The sequence below is a fragment of the Andrographis paniculata genome, unplaced genomic scaffold (assembly GCF_009805555.1).
Source record: "Andrographis paniculata isolate CXL003 unplaced genomic scaffold, ASM980555v1 Contig74END, whole genome shotgun sequence".
NCBI lineage: Eukaryota > Viridiplantae > Streptophyta > Magnoliopsida > Lamiales > Acanthaceae > Andrographis > Andrographis paniculata.
The window spans coordinates 209,810-232,537 of record NW_026137611.1 but is presented as its reverse complement, the minus strand read 5'-3'; the positions used below and the strand labels follow the sequence as shown (position 1 = coordinate 232,537).

At 36.0% G+C, this 22,728-nt stretch overlaps 3 protein-coding genes and 1 non-coding gene across 9 annotated transcripts; 2 read left to right on the top strand and 2 right to left on the bottom strand.

Annotated features, from left to right (window-relative positions):
• The first annotated feature begins 719 nt into the window (after positions 1-719).
• Positions 720-12,715, top strand: LOC127266118 (myosin-2-like). 6 transcript variants are annotated; one of them, XM_051296249.1, is made up of 23 exons: positions 720-2,059; positions 2,801-2,902; positions 3,006-3,149; positions 3,236-3,386; positions 3,493-3,520; positions 3,708-3,873; positions 3,954-4,017; positions 4,137-4,150; positions 4,245-4,329; positions 4,791-4,894; positions 5,145-5,283; positions 6,131-6,249; positions 6,412-6,567; positions 6,648-6,737; positions 7,134-7,211; positions 7,561-7,722; positions 9,100-9,294; positions 9,592-9,797; positions 9,875-10,010; positions 10,167-10,296; positions 10,912-11,015; positions 11,380-11,583; positions 12,031-12,715. In XM_051296249.1, exons 1-23 carry the CDS (start codon positions 1,547-1,549, stop codon positions 12,511-12,513), a joined length of 3,573 nt encoding a protein of 1,190 aa, XP_051152206.1. In that variant the 5' UTR covers positions 720-1,546; the 3' UTR covers positions 12,514-12,715. The 6 variants fall into 6 exon arrangements, with proteins under 6 accessions (XP_051152206.1, XP_051152205.1, XP_051152207.1 ...); XM_051296248.1 differs by having other exon boundaries at positions 720-2,068; positions 7,564-7,722; XM_051296250.1 differs by having other exon boundaries at positions 720-2,068; positions 11,380-11,568.
• A 7-nt stretch (positions 12,716-12,722) lies between these two features.
• Positions 12,723-13,911, bottom strand: LOC127266120 (chlorophyll a-b binding protein 13, chloroplastic). Its single transcript, XM_051296255.1, has 3 exons — positions 13,722-13,911; positions 13,476-13,637; positions 12,723-13,384 (listed from the first exon to the last, which is right to left on the bottom strand). The coding sequence occupies exons 1-3, from the start codon at positions 13,851-13,853 to the stop codon at positions 12,875-12,877; spliced, it is 804 nt and encodes a 267-aa protein (XP_051152212.1). The 5' UTR covers positions 13,854-13,911; the 3' UTR covers positions 12,723-12,874.
• A 153-nt stretch (positions 13,912-14,064) lies between these two features.
• On the bottom strand, positions 14,065-14,137 carry TRNAF-GAA (transfer RNA phenylalanine (anticodon GAA)). The gene has a single exon. It is a non-coding gene; the product is annotated as a tRNA-Phe (tRNA).
• Positions 14,138-19,076: 4,939 nt separating this feature from the next.
• On the top strand, positions 19,077-22,268 carry LOC127266119 (cyclic nucleotide-gated ion channel 4). Its single transcript, XM_051296254.1, has 4 exons — positions 19,077-19,669; positions 20,387-20,602; positions 20,710-21,456; positions 21,566-22,268. Exons 1-4 carry the CDS (start codon positions 19,130-19,132, stop codon positions 22,079-22,081), a joined length of 2,019 nt encoding a protein of 672 aa, XP_051152211.1. The 5' UTR covers positions 19,077-19,129; the 3' UTR covers positions 22,082-22,268.
• Positions 22,269-22,728: the final 460 nt, after the last annotated feature.

Sequence of the window (22,728 nt, the reverse complement as noted above, 5' to 3'; positions counted from 1 at the left end):
TCCACCTTGTTGGGGAAAGAGGAAGTATAAAATAAATGAGATAACTGAAATGTGCAATATTAATTATATATTGATATACTTTCTACTATGATGTGTTTGTTTGGAGATATATATATATTTATTATTTAAAAGTATCAATTAAATATCTAATTTATTTATATATATATTATATTAAAATTAAAATTCATATTCAAGATATTTTAGATAATGAATTAAATGATACGTAATTAATATATTATTTTTTTCGATGCGATTTTTAATATATATATTCTATCATCTCACTCAATATTCACTATAAAATATTATTTTTTATATTACCGACACATTTTTTTATACCTCACGTCAAAATAAAAATTTCAAATAAAAAGACTAAACAAACAAACCCCCGCTATTGTTTTATTGTTCTCTTTGATTTTGCAAAATTTTATTTCCTAGATTAGACAATGATGGTGCGATCACTTTATAGTTGCCAAGAATTTTATAATTGTATAGAAATAAAGGACCTAGATTAGAGACCAGCAGTTATGAATTCTTCATAATAAAAAAAATAAAAATTAACAAATAGAATTGGCGAGGGAAATCCAAAATGGTAAATTCACAAATTCGTTATAAATGTTTTTTATTTAAAAAAAAAAAAAAAAAGGAACAAGAAGAAATAGGGCCCAGACTAGACTAGATTTAGATTTATTAGAGATTTTCGAAGACAGGACATTCTTTGTTGTCCCATTTTATCCACTTGAAGGCAGTGCCCGCGCCCCCACCTGCACTTGTTGTTTCCCAATCACTCTCTCCTCCCCTCCTGGCTCTCCCATGTCCGATCCCCCTGCTGCTGCTGCTGCTGCTTTCCATTTCTAGAGCCAGCGCCTGATTTAACCTGCCCTTCTTTATTGGCTGTTTCGCTTATCAGATCCTCCAACCGTTTCGATTTCCCCCAAAATATCATTCCTCATCCATTCCCCAAATCGCTGCTTGTCTTATCTTGCGTTGATCGATCCGCCCAGAGCTCAGTTTGCAAATGCGGGCCGGAGTTTGCTGCCGATTGGGGTCATTCTCTGTTTCCGCATTGCGCCTTTGAAGTGACGATCTCTCTCCCGCTGTTCCTCGATAAACGATAATTAAACCGCAAAGCAAACGGTTGGTGTTTGATTTTGTAGAACTGAGATTTTGAGAAACCCTTTTCGGGGAGGGGATTCTTCGTCGCCGGCACCCTCTGAGAGTGCTTCTGGTTTCAATTTGTGCAGTTTTTCCCTGGAGTTTTCGTTTTATTCTTCTGTAAATTGTTTTATCTTTGTAATTTCTGGATCCACCGCGACGTTGGATTAGGTTATTTCTGCGTTGGATTTTCATCTGGAAATCGGGTTGTTTGATGGATGATTTAATGAGCTTCTTAGGATTTTGCTTTGGTTTAGGGTTTTAAGCTCATGGCATGAATGATGTCGCCTTAGACATTGTTCGAAATGTGAATAAACGAATCTTCAGTGGGAATCGCTGTTTGGAATAGGAGGGTTTGTGGTGTAAATTGTGTGGAGAAGCCTAGATATTTACAATGTCTCTTAATTCAGTAGCTAGGAGTTCCTTGGAGAAAATGCTGGAATCTCTCCAGCAAAGTGAAGATAATGAGAAACCAAAAGACATACCTCCGGTTCTCCCTGTTCGCCCCAAGCCAACACCTCGGGCTCGCCTTCCATCTCCCAAGAGGAGGCTGCCCACCAGCTCTGATTTTAATGAATCCGGTAAATGCTCATCAAGTTTCAACGAGAAGAGAGAAGCCTCAAAAGAATCTAAAATTGGTGAACTGCGGGCAACTCAAAGTTTATCAAATGGTACTCTTAAGGAGGAAGATGCAAAAAGATTGAAACAAAATACACTTGTCTCTAAAAAGGGTCAAGAAATGGAGCCAGGGGAATCACCAAACCTCGTGGAAGGATTGGAACAGAAGGAACCCTGTCTGCAATTCAAGGAGAGAGACAATGGAAATCACTCGAGATCACCTCCACCGTCCCACCCCAAGTCTTGTGAGTCTGAAGGGTTTGGCGGCAAGGAATGTTCCGTTCATCAGGTAGACAGAGTGAGTTTATTTTGTTTCCTGATTGCTGATATCGGTTGAACTTTCCTTTTCACAATCAGGTGCTGAATATTACCTATTTATCAGGTGCTGAATATACTTATCTTTGATAGCAAAATCTGTGTTTTTACTTATAATTTAATGGTTAGTGGATGGACATAGTTATGCCTGGCGATTATGTAATTTGTTTGGACACTTTATTTGCAGAGTTATACACCATGCTTGAAATGAAAGGTAAAGAAGTATAGCACTTCATCATGATTGCTATTATCTCTCAGTGATTTTTCCCCATAGTATTGTCTGAACCAAGGAGTATAATAATTTGTCAACAGCTCCCCTGCTGTATCTCAAATGCAATCTTTTCTGTATTGATTTGTCTGGACTATGACATTTATGGTCCTTGTGCTTGTCTTTGGCTTCTTGCCTCCTCTTCTTTCTCCCGTGCTTTATTACTTTTGATCTCACTAGTGCTTAATAGCTTTCGACACTTAAGAATTTGAATGTGTAGGACAAAGTCTTGATCATTTAAGTATTTACATTAAAATATGAAATCACTTAAAAAAAAAGCCTCTAGTCAGAGTTCAGGATATTCAGAGCATTCATGTCAGTACCAGGAATTATAATTTCCTGTAGCAATGGAACTGGTTGTGATCTTATATTAGCAGAAGAATATAGCGTGATGTTTTGAGGAATGCATGGATCTGATCATTGGTAGTTCTTTTAAATCTTTATCAGAAACCTCGTGTCTGGTGTCGGGTAGAGAAAGGTATTTGGGAATCTGGGCAGATACAATCAACTTCAGAGGAGAAGAGTTCTATTCTGCTGATGGATGGATGTGTTAGTTGAAATTTCTCTTACTATTTATTAATTATATATAGGCAATTAAACACATGGGAATTTGAGAAGTTCTATTTGTGTACTTACTGTATTATCTTTATAGGTTGTAACAGTTTGCACACAGGATATCTTACCAGCCAACCCTGACATTCTTGAAGGCGTGGATGATCTCAAGCACCTTAGTTATTTGAATGAGCCTTCAATTCTTCACAATCTTCAGCATAGATATTTAAGAGACAGAGTATATGTAAGTAGTGATCAACGGTTTTTTCTTTTCTGTATTATACTTTCTATCTCTACTCTTGAGCAGTCTGTTGTCTTTCCTTACCTTAGAGTAAGGCAGGCCGTCTTTTATTAGCAGTCAATCCTTTCAAAGACATCCACCTATATGGGAATGACATTGCTACAGCTTACAAAAGGAAGCTTGTTGACAGCCCTCATGTTTACACTGTAGCGGATGCAGCATACAATGCAATGATGGCAGGTACTGTATACTATTTTAAAGTATTTCCATTTCGCCTTATAGTTGGCATGTTGCTTGGTTGAAGTGCTAATATTCAGTTATTGAGCTACTGTTCTGAATTTTACAGATGATGCCAGCCAGTCCATCATCATAAGGTCTGTTGACGTTCTACTGCTCCTTTTCTTCCGCTATCCAGTTTGCCTTCAGTTTCTTTACCGTGCTCTTCACTCATTACTAGAGATGAATTTAGTAATTTTGGTTAGTAATTGAATTAGCAATATTGGCATAAGCAGGTATATTTATGCTACTTAAGGAGATATTGATGTCTTGTTGAGTTTGCAGTGGGGAGAGCGGTGCCGGGAAGACTGAAACAGCTAAGATTGCCCTGCAATATTTGGCTCTTAGTGGAAGTAGTGGGGGATTGCAGTCTGAGATCCTGCAAACAAGCTGCATATTAGAGGCCTTTGGCAATGCTAAAACATCCAGGAATGACAATTCCAGCCGATTTGTAGGTTTTCTGTCTATTTCATCCATTGCTAGACTTCCAATATTGATCATTTATAATGCCAATATTTCAAATTAATGCAGGGAAAGTTAGTTGAAATATACTTTAGTGCTGTTGGAGAAATATGTGGTGCCAAAATACAAACTTGTAAGAATATTTCTCAGATTGAAGTACTATGTATCAATTGCTTCTTAAAGTAGCTGGTAACTGATTGTGTTGTTCAATTTGTTGCATATCAAACATGTACTCTATAATGGATGACACAGTCCTACTTGAAAAGGTTAGTGTGTTTTATCTAAATGTCAATGGTGGCCTTCTTTTCTAGTTTATACGTTCTTTGTTCATTATTAGAACAAAATGTCTCTTTGGATCAGTCGAGAGTGATTGAATTGGCCCAAGGAGAGAGATCATACCACATTTTCTACCAGCTTTGTGATGGGGCTCCTTCTGATCTCAGAGGTTTGTATTTTATTCTCCTCTTGTGTGTGAGTGTTTTTCTTTTCAACTTATCTCTGAAATAATTTTACTGCTCACATTGTTACTCGATCAGCTTTTCGAGGTAATTCTATTCAAACAAACTATTTTACTAGGTTAATATTTTCAAATCTTTTCATGATTGTACCAAACATAAGATTTTTTCACATATCTACAATGAATATATTGAATGCACATAATTATGCAGCGCAATTCTGAAGCTCCTGACTTCCAAGTTTGTAGTAGCAATGTTATTTTCCAGTAGTTAAACATCATTTCAAATTATCAATCTCTGGCTCTTATACGGGTTGTTTGGGCAATTTATTTCTGCCTCTTACTTTTCACATGGGCCTAATGGAAGCTTTTAAGTATATGACTTTGTATAGTATGGAAGATAGCAGCAACTCAGCATACTCTTTTGCTTGTTTGGTTAAATTTGTTTTCAGATAGCTTGAGGTTAAAAAAAGCTTGTGACTATTCCTATCTCAATCAGAGCGATTGCTTGGAGATTCATGGCGTTGATGATGCGAAACAATTTCATATACTAATGGTAATATTCACAATCTATATATTGACACAGGATATGGTACCCACTGGTTTTACTACCCTCCTCTATGTTGCATCTGAATAAGCTTAAATATGTATTCCATAATTGTGATTTGGTAAAGTGTTTCTGCCTAGAGAGGGCCCCACTTTGAAGATATGATTCAATGAATTAAATAGTGTTCAGAACATCTGTACTTTGCTCTATACTTTTTTGTCAAGGCAGGAGATTTACTGACTGTTCTGATTATTACTAGGGAGCATTAAATAGCCTCAAAATTGGCAAAGATGATCAGGCGAATGCGTTTGCAATGCTTGCTGCAGTTCTGTGGCTGGGAAACATATCATTTGTTGTTATTGACAATGAAAACCACATAGAGGTTGTTTCTGATGAAGGTAGCTTTGTGTTATGCATTAGTTTGTCACTGGCATTCTTCTCTCCACTCACATCTTTTGTACCATGCGATGTTATTGCAGACATCATCTGTGATAATAATTATAATGATTGTAACTAGTTACACTAGAGATAGAAGCAGACTCAAACATATTAGAAACACGTGTAAAACACATTAACAATATAAATAACGATATTAAACAACTATACCTTAAGTTGTAATAAGATCTTTAAATGACATCATAGTATAATAACTATGTGGTAAACACAATACAAAATCCCTGGATTATATTTCTATTTTTTCTTATAAAACTACTAGAAGCCATATATAGTTGCCTTTAAAATAGTTAATGCATTTGAAAAGTGTGAACATGAAATAAAGAATTAGAAATTTGTCAGAAGAGGACTTAGTTGATGTAACTAAAAGAAAATTGGTAATCATAAAAAATCTAACCAATGCCTGGTGAAGAGAATGAAGTGGGAAAAAGGAGGAGAAACCTGCTTGAACAAAAGTAGAAAAATGGACAAAAATGGATTGCAAGTAAACAAGCGATTAAGTATAAAATTTCAACATTGAAGAGAAAGCATGCCGATCTGCATAGGCAAAGTACCTGACTAACGACTCAGAATCATGGTACATAACCGAGCACTTATGTTGTAGTAGTGCTGCGGTAATATAACTCTTCAATATTCTTTACAGCCAGAAAAGTGAGTAGATTTAACTTCATTAGCTTTTCAAATATGCCAAATGGACTTGGAGATGATTATCTCTGTGTGTGTGTATTTTATTGAGTTAATTCTGTAGTTTGCTTAAATTTAACTGTTTGACATGATTTCTCTCATGTACAGCTGTTGCCAATGCTGCTGCTTTAATTGGCTGTAGAACTCAGGAGTTAATGCTTGCACTATCAACGCATAGTATTGTAGCTGGAAAGGATAAGGTTTCCAAAAGGCTGGTGCTACAACAGGTTATTATGTAATCTGACATCCAATTAATTATGCAATTGTATGGGCAACTAATATTTATTACTACTACTGGTATAGAGTCTTGCATATTAGAAAGGATCATATATTGAACTTCAGTCCTATACATCTGATTTTAATTCTAGTTTTTTTTTTTTTTTTTAAAGGCCACGGACAGGAGAGACTCATTAGCCATGTTCATCTATGGAAGCTTGTTTGACTGGCTGGTTGAGAAGATTAATGAATCGCTTGCAATGGGAAATAAGCCGCCCAGCGAGAGATCAATAAGCATTCTAGATATTTTTGGGTTTGAATCTGTTCAGGTAAGTTGCCATATTAATTTCTGTTATGTAGGACATGATAAAGTGATGACTCAATAACTCCTTTCTATCATTTGCATCAGAAAAATGGCTTTGAGCAGCTCTGTATAAATTATGCTAATGAGAGGCTCCAGCAAAACTTCAACCGACAAGTCTTCAAAATTCCCCAGGAGGTTAGCATCAAGAATGCGCTCTTGTGATTTAGAAAGAGCATGCCTGAATCATTCCATACTTCTCAAAGCTGAGCTCTTGAGCTGAAGCATATTGGTTTCCTGAAACTCCATGGCATAAAACATGTTTCCTTGCCATAAAATGAGGCAATTATTTAAATTATTACAGGATTTTTGTAGTTGCTGTTTCTCTTGTTTGACATATTTGCTTTTTGATTGACTTTCTATGGTGCATGATTAATTTTAGTTTTTATACAAATTATAAATAACGGTATCATGAATGTCATGCATAACAGGTTAAAGTTGTTTGTTTGTCTTGATATTATAATGAATGTGATTTTTCTAAGTTTCTGCTGTCATTTTAATGCTTTTTCATTTTATTTATTTATTTTTTTCCAGGAGTACAAGTTAGATGGGATCAACTGGACAAGAATAGACTTTGAAGACAATCAAGATTGCTTGGATCTCTTTGAGAAGGTATTCTCTTCCTATTAGCAAGGATTCTGACATTTGTGATGTCTATTTGTGTGTGTTGAGTTTTTTCATCCATGGTCATTAATGAGTCGTGTTTGTCCATTTAAATAAACTTCCATGTTCAAAATGTTTGTAGCAAGTAGTGTGTCAAGGGCAAGGTTTCATACATCTAGATTCTTCTAGAAAATGCATCTGCTATTTTTTCCTATTTGGTTGTTCTTTGATGTGGTTTCATCTTTTTATATGAATGGTTCTGTTTGAGTCTGCAATTAACTGATTGCTGCTATGCAAATTTTCATTCTTCATCATTTTTCAGTATGTATTCTTCTTGATTCCTATTTTTGTTCTTTAGCAGAAACCTCTTGGATTTATATCCTTACTGGATGAAGAATCAAAGCTCCCCAAGGCCACAGATTTAACTCTTGCCGCTAAGCTTAAGCAGCACTTTAATGGTAGTCGCTGCTTTAAAGGAGAACAGGGTGGAGCATTTAGGGTTCGTCATTATGCTGGTGAGGTAAGTGTCTGACTCATCCAATTGATTTTTTGCACCTTTCTCTAATGCTAGTTCACCTCGTGGGATCAATTCTCAATCCATGGTTGCATTTCCTGTCAGTACCCCAATCTCAGCTAAACGAATCTCACTGAACCAGTGATAACCTAATTTGTTGGACTGTGATGGTATTATACATATTTGCAAATCTTATATATTTATTGATTGTTATCTGGTAAGCTTACATAAGCCCGCCGAGAATAACTTGTAAGTTCTTGAAATTTGTCCTTTCTAACTTGTTAAGAATTGGTTTTCTTCCACATATATTTATTATCGACACATATTTTCGGACAAACCACTCATTTTGGAAAGATACTTAGTAATTGAACCTGGAAGTTAGGCAGACCAGGAACTTATGATAGACAAAAGGCATATGTTGAATTTTTTTGTTGGACATTTTTACTCTTGCTATCTTGAAGTTTCTATGTTTTTTTGCTAGTCTCTTCATGCTATTTTGCAGATGGTTTTTTCTTGAACAATCTTGAGTTGGACAATGCTAAATTATAGTAGTATTAGTATAGCCTGATTATATTTGATAAAGGGTGGGCCCCACTTACAAGGTGTAGATGAGAAGTACAAGCAAGAACATGGAACCATGGTGGAGAAAATCGGATGAGGAATTGCACATGGATGTCACACTGAGTTAACCACTAGGGAATAGCCAAATGGCCGTTAATGTCTAGTCTTGACTGTAGTTTCTTAGGCTGAGTAAATTAAAGTGTTAAAAAAAAAGAGGCAAGAATTGAGGCTTTGCATTAAGCCATTAAGGTCCAGCCCAGTGGCAAAAAAATACTAGGCATCTATTTTTAAAAATATGCTGAGTTTTCATTGTACATAGTTTGTTTGTACAGCATGTTTGCATAAGGTTTCCGTATTTTTCCTTTTCCTTTTATATTTTCCCACCCACCACTAATTAACTAATTGAGTATGCTAATTGAATTCATCTTCAGTTTTTCGATCGGACAAAGTATTACTTCACATGTTCCTGGAAAATTTGAAGATGTATTCTTGAATGTGTTAACCATTTCTTTTCCAGGCTATGCACTTGGATCTTAATTGTCATACTAAAACATCTATTTGTATTTATGAGTGTGGCCTAGAGTCAAGTACTACAAGCTTGCCTGCATCTCTCCTTCTGTAAATTTGTCTACTTAAAGTTTGGCCTAATTGAGCCACTAGAAGGTTTTGGAATTTCATGCATGGAATACTTACAAAATAACAATGATAGAAATATGACACTGAAGTTAGGAGATGGTGTCTCTTGTCCTTGATGGGTGTTGTTTCTTCATTTCAATGCCATATTTACACTTCACTTTTCACTGATAAAAGTGTTTTCTTTAGGTTCTGTATGACACTATGGGATTCTTGCAAAATAACAGAGATACATTACCTTCCGAAAATTTGCAACTACTTTCATCATGTACTAATCAACTGCCTCAGTTGTTTGCCTCTGTGCTTAAAGAATCTCAGACAAACCCATCTGTCCATTTGGGTATGCTTGCTCATCGAAAGCAAACTGTTGCAACAAAGTTTAAGGTGAATATTCTTCTATTCCTTTCGTAGTCCGTGTTGCTCTTCTCTTCATCCACACACCTGCATATCCACGACAATCTTTAAATTATTTGGCTCAATGTGGCTATAACAGCAGAAGAAAGAATCCATTAAGTTCTTAAAATGATTAAAGAAAAAAAGCTTTTTAAATGATTCTTCTTTCTTGTGATTTTAGATGTATTGAAATATTTACTCATTCGCTAAACTGTAAATGGTTTTGTCATATTTCTTTTTGGCTTTTTGTGTTCTCAAAGGTTGAACTCTGTGACTTACATTTTGCAGGACCAGCTCTATAAAATAATGCAGCAGCTTGATAATACAACTCCTCATTTCATTCATTGCATCAAACCCAATAGTAACAAAATTCCTGGTGCATTTGAAAAAGATCTTGTTTCAGAACAGCTTAGATGCTGTGGGGTTTTAAAAGTCATCAGAATCTCTAAATCTGGGTATCCCATCTGGATAACACATCAGAAATTTTCAAGAAAGTAAGTGCTGCTCTGTGTGCTCATTCACTTCTTTCTTTCAGTTAGGTCTCTTTATAATATGTTGGCTTGCCTTTCAGATATGGGTGCCTTCTTCATGAAGATAATGCACAACTAGATCCTTTAAGTAAGTCAGTTGCCATTCTGCGGCAGGTTGGTATCTGCAGCGAGCTGTATCAAGTTGGTTTTAGGAAGTTGTTCTTCCGAGCGGGACAGGTGGGTTTATCTTTTCTGATTGAAGCATTTCTTAGGGTGTTTTGTAGCTCCGATTCTTCACTTTTGTGCTTGAGCTTTAAAGCATCTGCAGATTGTTTATAATATGTATAATGATATGTGCTAATTTTTCTGATATTTTGTCATGGTATCTCGCAGATGCGTGTCCTAGAAAAAGCTAGAGAACGAGTTGTGCAACGTTCTCCCAAGGTACAGAAGTACTTCCGTGGTCATTATACTCATCAAAGTTTTCATGACCTCGAGGAAGGGATTGTAACACTGCAATCATGTAAGTCTCCCTGCATTGCTTGTAACAAAAGTTTAATTGTTTTATTTTCTTATGTTCTGTATCTCACAGTTAGAGCGGACCATGTTTGCGTCACAATTCGTGTCAGTAAGATTAGCAAACGTTTCTTAAGGAAAAAGTAAAAAGATTGGATTATTGCACATGACGTATTCCAATCTGACAAGATGCCTTGACCATAATTGGGAAATGTCTTTCTCATTTCTCGTCTTCTATAAGTTCTTTGAATTTACGCTTCAGGATGCTTACCAATTTTTTGTTGAGTTGGTGCACATTTGCTAGCATGAAATGTTGAAACTTCTCAATCTCCTTTATTTGAAACTATCATAGTTATCTGAAACACCAGGAATTTTCCTTTGTATGAAGCTGTGTCACATGTTCATCAAATGTGAATCATGTATATCCAGTGCATAAACCCACCCACAAAGTATTAGGAAGCATAAATTCAAAGAACTAGTTGGATGAAATAGGAAGAAAGGAGGATGATGTTATACTCAGGTTGAGTAAACCAGTTATTTGCAACTTGTTGGATAAGCAGGATATGGCAGTTCCACCAATCTGATCAAACGAAGTACCTAATGTTAATGTTCTCATGTGCAGTAATCCGTGGGTGGTTGGCACGTAGGCACTTTAGTCGCCTTTGGCAGTCAAAACAATCAAGTGCTAAAGGACAGAAACAACTCTGTAGAACCTATAATATGAAGGTACTGTAACACTCATCTTACTTGTGTTATTAACGTATGGGTTTTACATGTGAATATCATTGTGGCTTTTGTCTTTACATTCTCGTTTGTACAAGGAAGTAGTTGAGGGCTTGTCTAGGGTTGGTTCCGGAATATGTTTATGCTACTCCCACATGCTCGGAGCTATTTTATATATTGGAGTTCTAATTGACAGAAATGTCATTTTCTGAGTATCTTATATAATAGAAATAACTTGCTTCTAACCACCTATGCTATTGGTGGTTTGTATTTGCAATGCAATTCTACACTGCTCTTTACCTCCCCATTCTTTTATGAAAATGTAAATTCACATGTGAATTGCAAGTTTTCTCTTCTGATTGAGCAGGACCAGCAGCCTGAAATGTTGCCATCAGTTGTTGAAAAACTCCAGAAGGAGGTATCAATGGCAAAAGTAGCACTTGGGAATAAGGAGAAAGAAAATGCGGCCCTAAGAGAGCAAGTGCAACAATTGGAGGCTCGGTGGTCTGGATTTCAATCAAAGATGAAATCTATGGAAAAGATGTGGCAAAAGCAGGTGGTATCATTACAAGTGAGTTTATAGTATTGATTTCCAAGATTTGTTACTTTAGAGACACATAGGATAGAAACAGAAAACTAAAAGTACTCCCCCAAATGTCTTCTTTTTCCTTTTGGAAATTGAAGGAGATTATATTAAGAAAACCGGATTTGGAGTTACATAGGATATAAAGGAGTACAAACAACACCTAGATCTGTCTTAAAATAAGTACTTTAAATATTTCTACCAATCCTAATGTGATAAAACTCTTGATTCTTCTGTTCATGGAACACATTTGATGTTGGGTTTGCCTACTTATATTAAAAAAATGGAATCCTTTCATTAGATTGAACAAAAGGCTAATGAGAAAATGTAATGTGTTTGGATAATTGGATATTAGTTGCTGAACTAAGAAGCCAGAAGAATTGGTGAATATGAACATAAATTACATACTTGCTGTTTTCCTTTTCGGTATTGCAGATGAGTTTGGATGCAGCGCATAAGACCCTTGATAATGAAAATACTGCACATCAATCTGGCAAACTTCATGGGACTCTATCTTCACTATTCTCTGAGCCTGAGGATACTTCTTTGGTGCCTCAGACTCCCGATGTTATCACCCCTGCCAGAATTGTGAACACTGATAATGAAGAGGTGGCAGCTGCAGAGACAAATGAGGACTCGAATCCTGTCAGTTCTCTAGCGAAGGAATTTGAACAAATCAAACATAGTTTCAATCAAGAAGCCCAAGTGATTGCCGAGGTCAAGTCAGATCAATCCCCTTCTGCAGATACCCCCGAGGAATTGCAGAGACTGAAACACAGATTCGACTCATGGTCAAAGGATTTCAAGTTCCGTTTAAAGAGCGCAAAGACGAGAGTAATAAAGCTGGGGCATGCTGATCCTAGGAGACCAAGCTGGAAATGGTGGGGGAAGAAAAATAAGAGACTGATATCAATTTGATTACACTTATTCGTCTGCTTACAGAGGGATACGTCGTTCGGTTGTGTTATTTAGGTGTATCTTAGGTGTGTGTTGTACGGGCATATATGGGAATTGCCGATGCATTTCAACTTGGGCTCAACTACATAATCCCGTCACAGCATGTCAATTGCGTTAGCATCCTTAGGGCAAGTATATTTATAGTTCTTTTCTTGTCGATGCAGTTGCTCTGTTCTTTCAAAATATATGCATTTCCACTTTCAACCTGGTAATCTCAGGACATATCATCTATTATTCAAAGACTACAAATAGATCCTCAGCACATATAGATGATGATCCACACCATAGACACACGCACAAAGAGCAGGTTTGGGATCACAGCTTATGATCCAGGGACAAACTTGGTGGCATACACCCAGGCATTGTTAGCAACCGGATTTTCGAGATGATCCAAAAGGTTCTCCAACGGCCCTTTACCGGTGACAATAGCCTGAACAAAGAATCCGAACATGGAGAACATGGCGAGCCTTCCGTTCTTGATTTCCTTGACCTTGAGCTCGGCGAAGGTGACAGGGTCATCAGCCAGTCCAAGGGGATCAAAGTACTGGCCACCAGGGTAGAGGTCATTGCCCTCTCCCACCCCATCAAGACCATTGATTCTAAAGCCTTCAACAAGGCCCATGAGCACCACCTGGAATCCCAGAACTGCCAGAATGCTCTGAGCATGGACCAAACTTGGGTTCCCCAAGTAATCCAGCCCTCCCTCACTGAAGATTTGGGAACCAGCCTTGAACCAGACAGGCTCCTTGAAGCTCACTCTCAGCCATTTCTGTAGAACTTCTGGGGTTATGCAACCCAGAGCTCCCAGCATGGCCCATCTCCCATGGATCACCTGTAAGTACAGCATTCACTCACTTGCCTTGTCAGAAGTGGATGAAGAAGAAAGAAGAATTCATTATGAATTAAGTAGCTAGATGTGATACCTCAAGAGCCCTGTTTCTGGCAAAGGCCTCGGGATCAGCGGAGAGGCCGGCAGTGTCCCAGCCATAGTCTCCGGGGAACTCTCCGGTGAGGTACGACGGCGTCTGAGCCGAGAAGGGTCCCAGGTACTTCAACCGGTCCGGGCCATACCACAATTCATTACCCTGTCATCAAAAAGCACAGCTTCACAATTAATCATCTCTCCCAACTCCCAAGTCATCAAAACCCTAGCCATTGCCAAGCAGTACCATGGTGTACTTTGCGTTTCCCATGGAGACACCATCCCTCAGAGGGTTGCCAATGCCATTCTTGGTCCGGCCCAAGAATGGGGTTGCCCTGATCGCAGCGCCAGATGCAGATGCAGTAGCAGCGGCAGCCATTTTCGCTTCTCACGGACAGTTAGTTGCTTGTGTGGGCGACAGATTTTTATGGTACAGACAGACAACAAGGAATCAGAATTGGAACTGGTGGCCGAGATATTCCTTTGTCTTCCCGACCAATAGCAACGCTTGTAAAGATTTTCTCTATCTACTCAACTCATCCTTTTATCAAAAATTTCTATTTTCCAGAAATTATTTTAAAAATATTGAATGCGGTGAGCGTGGATCGAACACGCGACCTTCAGATCTTCAGTCTGACGCTCTCCCAACTGAGCTATCCCCGCATTTGTTTACATTTACTGATTTTACTTATTTTCTAAGTATTATATGGCTTTGGTTTTTGTTTGACATTAAGCATTAGACTTTTGTTCTTTTCCCTGTTGAATGTGAATGACAAAGTGTGTAATATTGATGGTTGCTTCTTAATAGCTTTGTTCGTTTATGAAATTAGTTGTTTTTTTTTGCGGGAATTTAGGGTTTCAGATATATGCAGAGCTTTGATGCTTATTTCCAATTCAACAGTAATTGGATTGCCTATTTATTATAGATGGCTAAAGTATGTTCGAATCAAGTTTATCTGCCAATGCCTATGTGTTCTTCGAAAATCTTGCAGTAATTAGTCGTCGTTGCAGCAGAGCTTTTACTGCCTGTAAATAACAACAATCTGGTGAATAATTTTAGGTCTAGAAACACTGGTGATGGTGATGATACTAGAAAAGATTTGTTCAAAACCCCAAAAAAAGAAAAAAATGTTAGAATTAGACTTCATAATTGAGTAGTCCGACAAAGATGTTAATGCTTTCATTGGATTAACTTTTGTGCTATTATGTTTTCCTTTTGCTTCTCACCTCACTCTTTTGATATATTCTCCAATACTGTAGTAGATTGTGCTGCGATTGGATGGTGGTGTTCAATAAGTCTGTCTTAATTCGTATATTTCTTACAGAAAAGTAAGCAACAATAATCAGGCTCAGGCATGGATGCTGGTGAATTTGGCCCTTGAGGTTTTGGAAGAACACAGGCAGAAATGCCATTCCTCCATGTTGTTGTTGTTGTTGTTGTCTCCAGGAGCCTAATCAATCAATTGCACCTTGTGCTGAATTATTTATTGTCCATATAAATAAAATCATGAGCAAAATTCCTGCCCTGCCCTGCCCTGCCCTGCTCGTTCCATATCATGTCCCATCCTGGTCCAATAAACAAGAGGTCCCCTGAGCTGTCCCTCTCGTCCGGGCAACGTTAGTTAGCTTGGAAGAAACTTCCGGGATGTTTCTGGCAAGTAAGTAACTGAGAAAAAACCAATGTGAATGTAGGTGTGTATGTTTATCAATTCTGAATCATGCAATGAAATGCAGCAGCAGTGACATTGATATATCTTTATATGTATATATGTTGCTTTCAGTTGGTTACTTTGATGTATTATGTAGTATATGAACATAATTGATGATGGTAGGTGTGATGTTGAAGGATATTGGAGATGGAGATGGAGATGGAAGATGAGTGAATGCAGGTATTGTATGTAGGTACAGCAGCAGCAGCAGAAAATCCTAATCCTAAATCATCTAATCCAGAGAGAGAGAGAGAGAGGAAAGTGCAAGGAAGGTGTGTTTTTGGACTCATTCGATGATACATACATAAGTAAGTAAGTTAATTGTTTGTATTGCTCTTGCCTTCCTTAATCCATTCATCATTCATTATCATTTAATTTGTTTATCACTCGCCTTCCACTCATTGTCATATTCTAATCTATTATTATGGGTATTTGTTTGTGTATTTTTCAATGAATGCCTTTTTATGCTTAGATAAGACAATCGTATTAGTAATATATTATTCCCTCCGTCCGTCTCTCTCTGACGGTCATATTTACATTTTGTGTGATTATACTTGACATTAAAAATATTATTGTATTTTGTATAATTTCTTTTTTTTTTTTTTTTTTTTTTTTATAAATGTCCTATTAGTTTTAGTTTGATAAAAACTGATGGAAATATTTTTGTAATTTTTTTTAATTTGTATATAATAATTAATATTTAAAGACCCGAGTTGAGACAATATTATTTTATACAGTATATTGTATTTTTTTTTTCTTTCATAATTATGATTAATAGTGCTACCTAAAAATAAATTGGGTGAACAAACTCATATTTTAAATTAAAACTTAAATAAAAAAAAAATCAATTTCAAATTAAATCAAAGCAATTATTATCTCATTCAATTTTATTTACTTACTATTCTTTTGCTATTCTTTTATTATTATTATTATTATTTTTTTTTTTTGGGAAAAAAAGAACAAATATTCATATTCTTTTAAAATATTACTTCTTCCCTCTCAATTAAATTGTCCTATTTAATTTAGGCAGTATCTAATTAGTAAATAATTAAAGTATATTAGTGAAAATTATAGTGATTTAATAAAAATAATTATAGATGAAGATGACTAAATAGTTTAATTAAAATACAAAAAATTATAAATTATGAATTTTAAAATATAAATAAAGTGTATAATTATATATTTTTTTAAAAAAGACAAATTAAATTACATGAGAGCTGACTGAAATAGAAATATGAGAGTCAGGGAGTATATAATTTACTAATTACAATAGTAATTTCAATAAATTAATAATTGAACTATATAATTCATTTGTGTTCAATTATTAATTTATAATAGCAACATATTAGTGTTATAAAAGCAATATCTTTTGAATATTTAATTTACAAATGAGTAATATTATTCACTAAAATAATTATGAAAAATTCATTGATTAGTAAACTTTGTATTGTATTATTGAATGATTGTGTTTAATTGTAAAATTTACTATTTTTTTACAATTCAATCTACCACTTAAAAAGGTTATACTGGTATTATTTTAATATATTAATCTTCTTTATGATAAATTTGATAACAATTTACTCATAAAATAATAATTAAAATATACAATACCTTCAGCATATATAAATAAATTAGAATGGGTTTGCAGTCCACAATAGTTTTGCTGGTTTCAAGGTTGACTTATGATCGTAAAATTTATTTAATTAATAATTTAATTTATAAGAAAATAATTTTTTTAAATATATATTTATTGAGAAGATATAAAATACATTTTCTTTTGAATAGTCTACAATGTTTATATTTCAAAAAAAATATTACCTTTGTATAGCAAAAAAAAAAATAATATTTATTTTGTGCACGTAGATTTTCAAATATTAGTATTATATTGATTTACAGTAGAAAAAACAAAAATGCCTCTGTTAGATTATGCTATAAAAGAATAATGACATTTGTGTACTAATTTTTTTTTGAACCGTCGAAAATGGAAAATAGTATCATTCTTATTTAATAACCAAATATATCCATTGTTTGTTTCGATTTTTGAATTTATATTTTTATTGAACTTTACACTAATTTTTATTTTTATCAAAAATAATAAAAATATAAATCAAACTCAATTTACATGTGTTATAATAATAAATAATCGAAAACACTTACATCTTGGGTTATTCTCGTATATATAATTTTTTTAATATATTGTGAATAACCACGATCGATAATTGAATGTATAAACAAAAATTTAAGCTCGTTTAAGTGTAACAAAAAACATGCACATTGTAAGGCTTTATTTAAAATAATAATCTAATATTATATATATATATATTTATAAAAATGAATCGATATTAAAAATATAGCAAGAACAGATAAAATTTTAAAAAAATGTACACGTATATAAGTAATTTATATTTTAGTCCATAATAATTGAATTATTAATATTCATCAACTAAAGGGTTAAATTTCAACAAATATTTTATTTATGTTCACCACCTAATTTTGGTGGTTTGTAGATTCAACAGATTATTAATGATATATTAATTGTAATAACAATATTTATGACATCACACACGATTCCTTGTAGGTGAAATAACAGCTTAATTAAAGCCTACCATATCACAACATCTTATTAAAAATTGGTATTAAATACAACCTTCGTTCCCTAACAAAGTATCTATTTTTTCATTTTAGTTCGTACCATAACAAAGTATCAATTTCTTTTTTTAATAACTGTACTATCTACCTAACATTACAAATATCCTTGCAACTTACAGTGTATTACACAAATGTCCATTACCTTTATATCACATATATTAATATTAGGTTATTTTAGTCATTTCTACTTTATTCCTATTATATCCCAATATAATATTAATATTTCTAAAAATATGTGCAAAAAGCAAATGAATATTTAGTTTCGAGACGAAGGAAGTATATGATATGCTTGTTTTTTATTTTGAATAAAAATATCACTATTTAATTAGTACATTTTAAAATAAATAAATAAATAAACTATTGTTTTTAATCATTTCACAACATCATTATTTGTTTGGGTTCAACATATATGGAATCAATCATATTTTGATATTTTATGCATTATTTTAAATAGTTATACGTCACTTTCATTTTAGAACAGAATGTTTTATTTATTTATAATTCACTAAAAAAGCAATCCTTGAGTAAAATTATTAAGATATTTTTAATTTTTTCATATCAAAAATAATTTTAAGAGCTCAAGGGTCTTGGGATGATAATAGTATAGTTTAAATCCTATATAATTTATTTTCTATTTTCGTCCGTCTCATATAATTTGTCCGTTTTTGAAAATATAATTATACATTTTAATCTTATTTTAAATTTTATAATTTCTTCAATTTTAATTAAATTATTTAGTTATTTTAATTTTAATCTACAATTATTTTTACTATATGATAATTATTTTTATTTATATATTTTTTAATTATTTATACACTTTTTAATTACTTACTAATTATATTTTTCCTAAATTATCGTATGTACAATAACCGCTCATATTATATGGGAAGGAGAGAGTATATTCAATATTTATGTTTCATAAGAAATATTATATATTTAATAATGATTGTATTTAAAATATATTTAAACTTTAAACCCATATTAAAAACGCATCTCCGGTATTAATTTATTTATTTTTGACGTCATTTAATCTACGGTTCAATAATAGTACTAGTAGCAGTGAAAAAACATGAATAGTATAGCAGGGGCAGTATTGTAATTTCATAGACAGCAAAGCTAGCTGCCCTCTACCGGCACTGTCACAAGCATCGTCGTCAATCGCAATTCACCGCGACGTTTGTCTGTATCAGCAATTGAACTTTTTTCACACACAAACACACATATATATATATATATACATATATTCAATTCCTTTCTCCCTTCTCTCCATCCCCATCTGCAAATCCCCAATCCAGCCATGTCTAATCGCCACAAGGAGATGCTCCGCCGCAGCTACAATGGCGACGCCGACAACACCACCGATTCCTCAGATATGGAGGGCGAGGAGGAGGAGGAGGGGGAAGAAGAAGGCAGAGACGGAGGAGGAGGAGGCTGCGGCGGGGAATCGGAGGACGAGAAGAAGGAGATGAAATCGAATGAAGAGAGCGGACGGCAGTGGTGGTGGTGGTGGCGGTCGCGCCGGCGCCGGCGGAGGTTGGAATCTAGAGCAGCTAATTGGATGCAGGAATGGAATAGGATATTCCTTCTGGTGAGCGCGGCGGCGCTGTTCGTGGATCCGCTCTTCTTCTACGCCCTTTCCATAAGCTACAACTGCATGTGCCTCTTCGTCGACGGCTGGTTCGCCGTCGCCGTAACCGTCCTCCGCTGCATGACCGACGCGCTGCACCTTTGGAACATGTGGCTACAGTTCAAGGTCACGTGCCGCGCACGCCTCAACTACTTCGCCTTCAGAAACCGATTCTTCTTCGACCTCTTCGTCATTCTTCCACTTCCCCAGGTACAATCAATTTATTGTTAAAGTTCTTCCACTATTTTGACACAATTTATTCGTTGAAGCTTTGAAAATCAGGCAAACAGACAAAACCTCAAACACACACCCACACACACATATATATATATATATACACCGATTTGTTTGTATCTTACCTATATACTATGGTGTGCGTCAGTAATTTTTTTAATAGCCACACAATTTTTGCAGACGCTGCTCGCTGCAGTGCGTACGGTTACACCTACACCATGTGATATTACCACCCACACACACCTACTGGCGTAGTTTAACACCAGAGAAAACAAAATCCATTGTAGTTAGAGAGAGATAGAGCTGTGTGAAGAGTCATTTTCTGAATAACTGGTCCTAGCTCGAAGATCATGTGAATAATTCCTATACGTACGTATGTTCATGTGAAGTGTCTTTCTATGGCTAGCTCGATCTATTTTGGAATTTCTTCACCACTCTTTGTTTTTTTCTGCTACAAGATCAACCCCATGCTCATATAATAGTTGAATGATTGATCAATCATGTAGAATAATACTATATAATTATTTTATTATTGATCTTTATACCATTTATTTGTCTTTTTTTGGATACAACGTTCAAGAATGTTTTAATCATTTTTCTTTGATGATAGAAATTACATTTACTAAACTTTAATTTATAAAATTTTATAAATGGTTGCACTTGCGTATATATATAATATAAAAATATATACAGATAGCAGTGTGGGTGGTGATTCCGAAACTGCTGGAGAAAGGATTTACAACAGAGATCATGACGGTGATGCTGATAATGTTTCTGTTCCAATACCTCCCCAAACTCTACCACTCCGTCTGCTTGCTCCGCCGCATGCAGAATCTCTCCGGCTACATTTTCGGTACCGTCTGGTGGGGGATTGCTCTCAACTTGATCGCCTACTTTGTAGCTTCCCATGTACGTCTCTCCAGTCTCTACATATATTATTAGGTACAGAATTAAGGAGAAAAGCGATTGTACATGGCATTTCTATTCAAATTCAAATTAAAATGTAAACCGTGCAGGCAGTGGGGGCGTGCTGGTACCTGCTAGGGATCCAAAGGGCGGCAAAATGCCTAGGGCAGCAGTGCGCCGCCGTGAGGAGCTGCGAGCGGCGGATGATGGCGTGCGAGGAGCCGGTGTACTACGGCACGAAGGATATCATCAGCGAGGGGTCGAGGTTCGTGTGGGGTGAGAACAGGAGCGCCAGATCTACCTGCCTCGAAAACTACGATAACTTCGATTACGGAGCCTACAAATGGACTGTTCAGCTGGTCGCCAACGAGAACCGGCTCGAAAAGGTTCTGTTCCCCATATTCTGGGCCTTGATGACTCTCAGCACCTTCGGGAATCTGGAGAGCACCACCGACTGGCTGGAGGTCGTCTTCATCATCATCGTCCTCACCGCCGGCCTCCTCCTCGTCACCATGCTCATCGGCAACATCAAGGTCTTCCTCCACGCCACCACTTCGAAGAAACAGGCGATGCAGCTGAAGATGAGGAACATCGAATGGTGGATGAAGAAGCGCCGCCTGCCGCAGAGCTTCAGGCAGAGAGTCAGAAACTACGAGAGGCAGCGCTGGGCCGCCATGCGCGGCGTCGATGAATGTGAAATGACCAGAGACCTCCCCGAAGGCCTCCGCCGCGACATTAAATATCATCTCTGCCTCGATTTGGTCCGCCAGGTCCCCCTCTTCCAGCACATGGATAATCTCGTCCTCGAGAACATCTGCGATCGCGTCAAATCTCTCATCTTCACCAAGGGAGAAACAGTAAGCACGATCCACTCCAATCTAGGTTTTTAATTAATTTGGAGATTCAATTTCTGGATTTTAATTTTGATCTGCTGTTTGTGGTTGTGGTGGTTGTTAATGGAGGAAGATAACTAGAGAAGGCGATCCGGTGCAGAGGATGCTGTTCATAGTGCGAGGGCATCTCCAGAGCAGCCAATATCTGCGCGACGGGGTGAAGAGCTGCTGTATGTTGGGGCCGGGAAACTTCAGCGGCGACGAGCTGCTCTCATGGTGTCTCCGGCGGCCGTTCGTGGAGAGGCTGCCGCCGTCGTCGTACACGCTGGTGACGCTGGAGACGACGGAGGCGTTCGGGCTGGAAGCGGAGGACGTGAAGTACGTGACGCAGCACTTCCGCTACACATTCGTGAACGAGAAAGTGAAGAGGAGCGCCCGTTACTACTCGCCGGGGTGGCGGACGTGGGCGGCTGTGGCGATACAGCTGGCCTGGAGGAGATACCGCCACCGCCTGACGCTGAGTTCGCTGTCGTTCATCAGGCCGCGCCGCCCGCTCTCGCGGTGCTCCTCCCTCGGAGAAGACAGGCTCAGACTTTATACAGCTCTGCTCACATCCCCCAAGCCCAACCAGGATGATTACGATTTTTAATTAATTAGTTAATTTACTTAATACTGCTATTACCCTAATTAATTATACTGTAATTATTCCTTGCTTTACATCTATAATTAGCTTATGCCTACTAAACTATACATTTGTTTTTAAGAAATTTAATACTTCCTCCATCTCGCAAGAGAGGCTTCTATTTTTTCTTTTAATTTATAATATATTACATAAATGTCACCGGCTTTATACTCTCTTCGCTCTATATATGTTTATCAATTTATTTTTTGTACAAAATTTTAAAAATATTAGTACTATTATATTGGATATAGTAAAAATAAAAGTAAAAAAACTAAATTAACTTATATAATATAAATGTAATGATATTTGTGTAATATATTGTAAATTGGAAGAGTATTTGTAACGTTAGATAGATAGTACAATTAGTTAAAAAAATTGAAATGAATAGATTGTTAAGGGATGAACCAAAATTGAAAAATGGATAGATTATTAAGAGACTGATAAAAGCTATTTTCGTCTTTTTCACTACAAACTAATATAATACTAATATTAAAAAAATTACGTGAAAAAAAAAATTCGCTACTCGATGGAGAGAGTATGACATTTTATGTATAAAAATAAATGTAGAAGTACTTATATTATAGTATACATTTGGATAAAACAAATGAAATTAA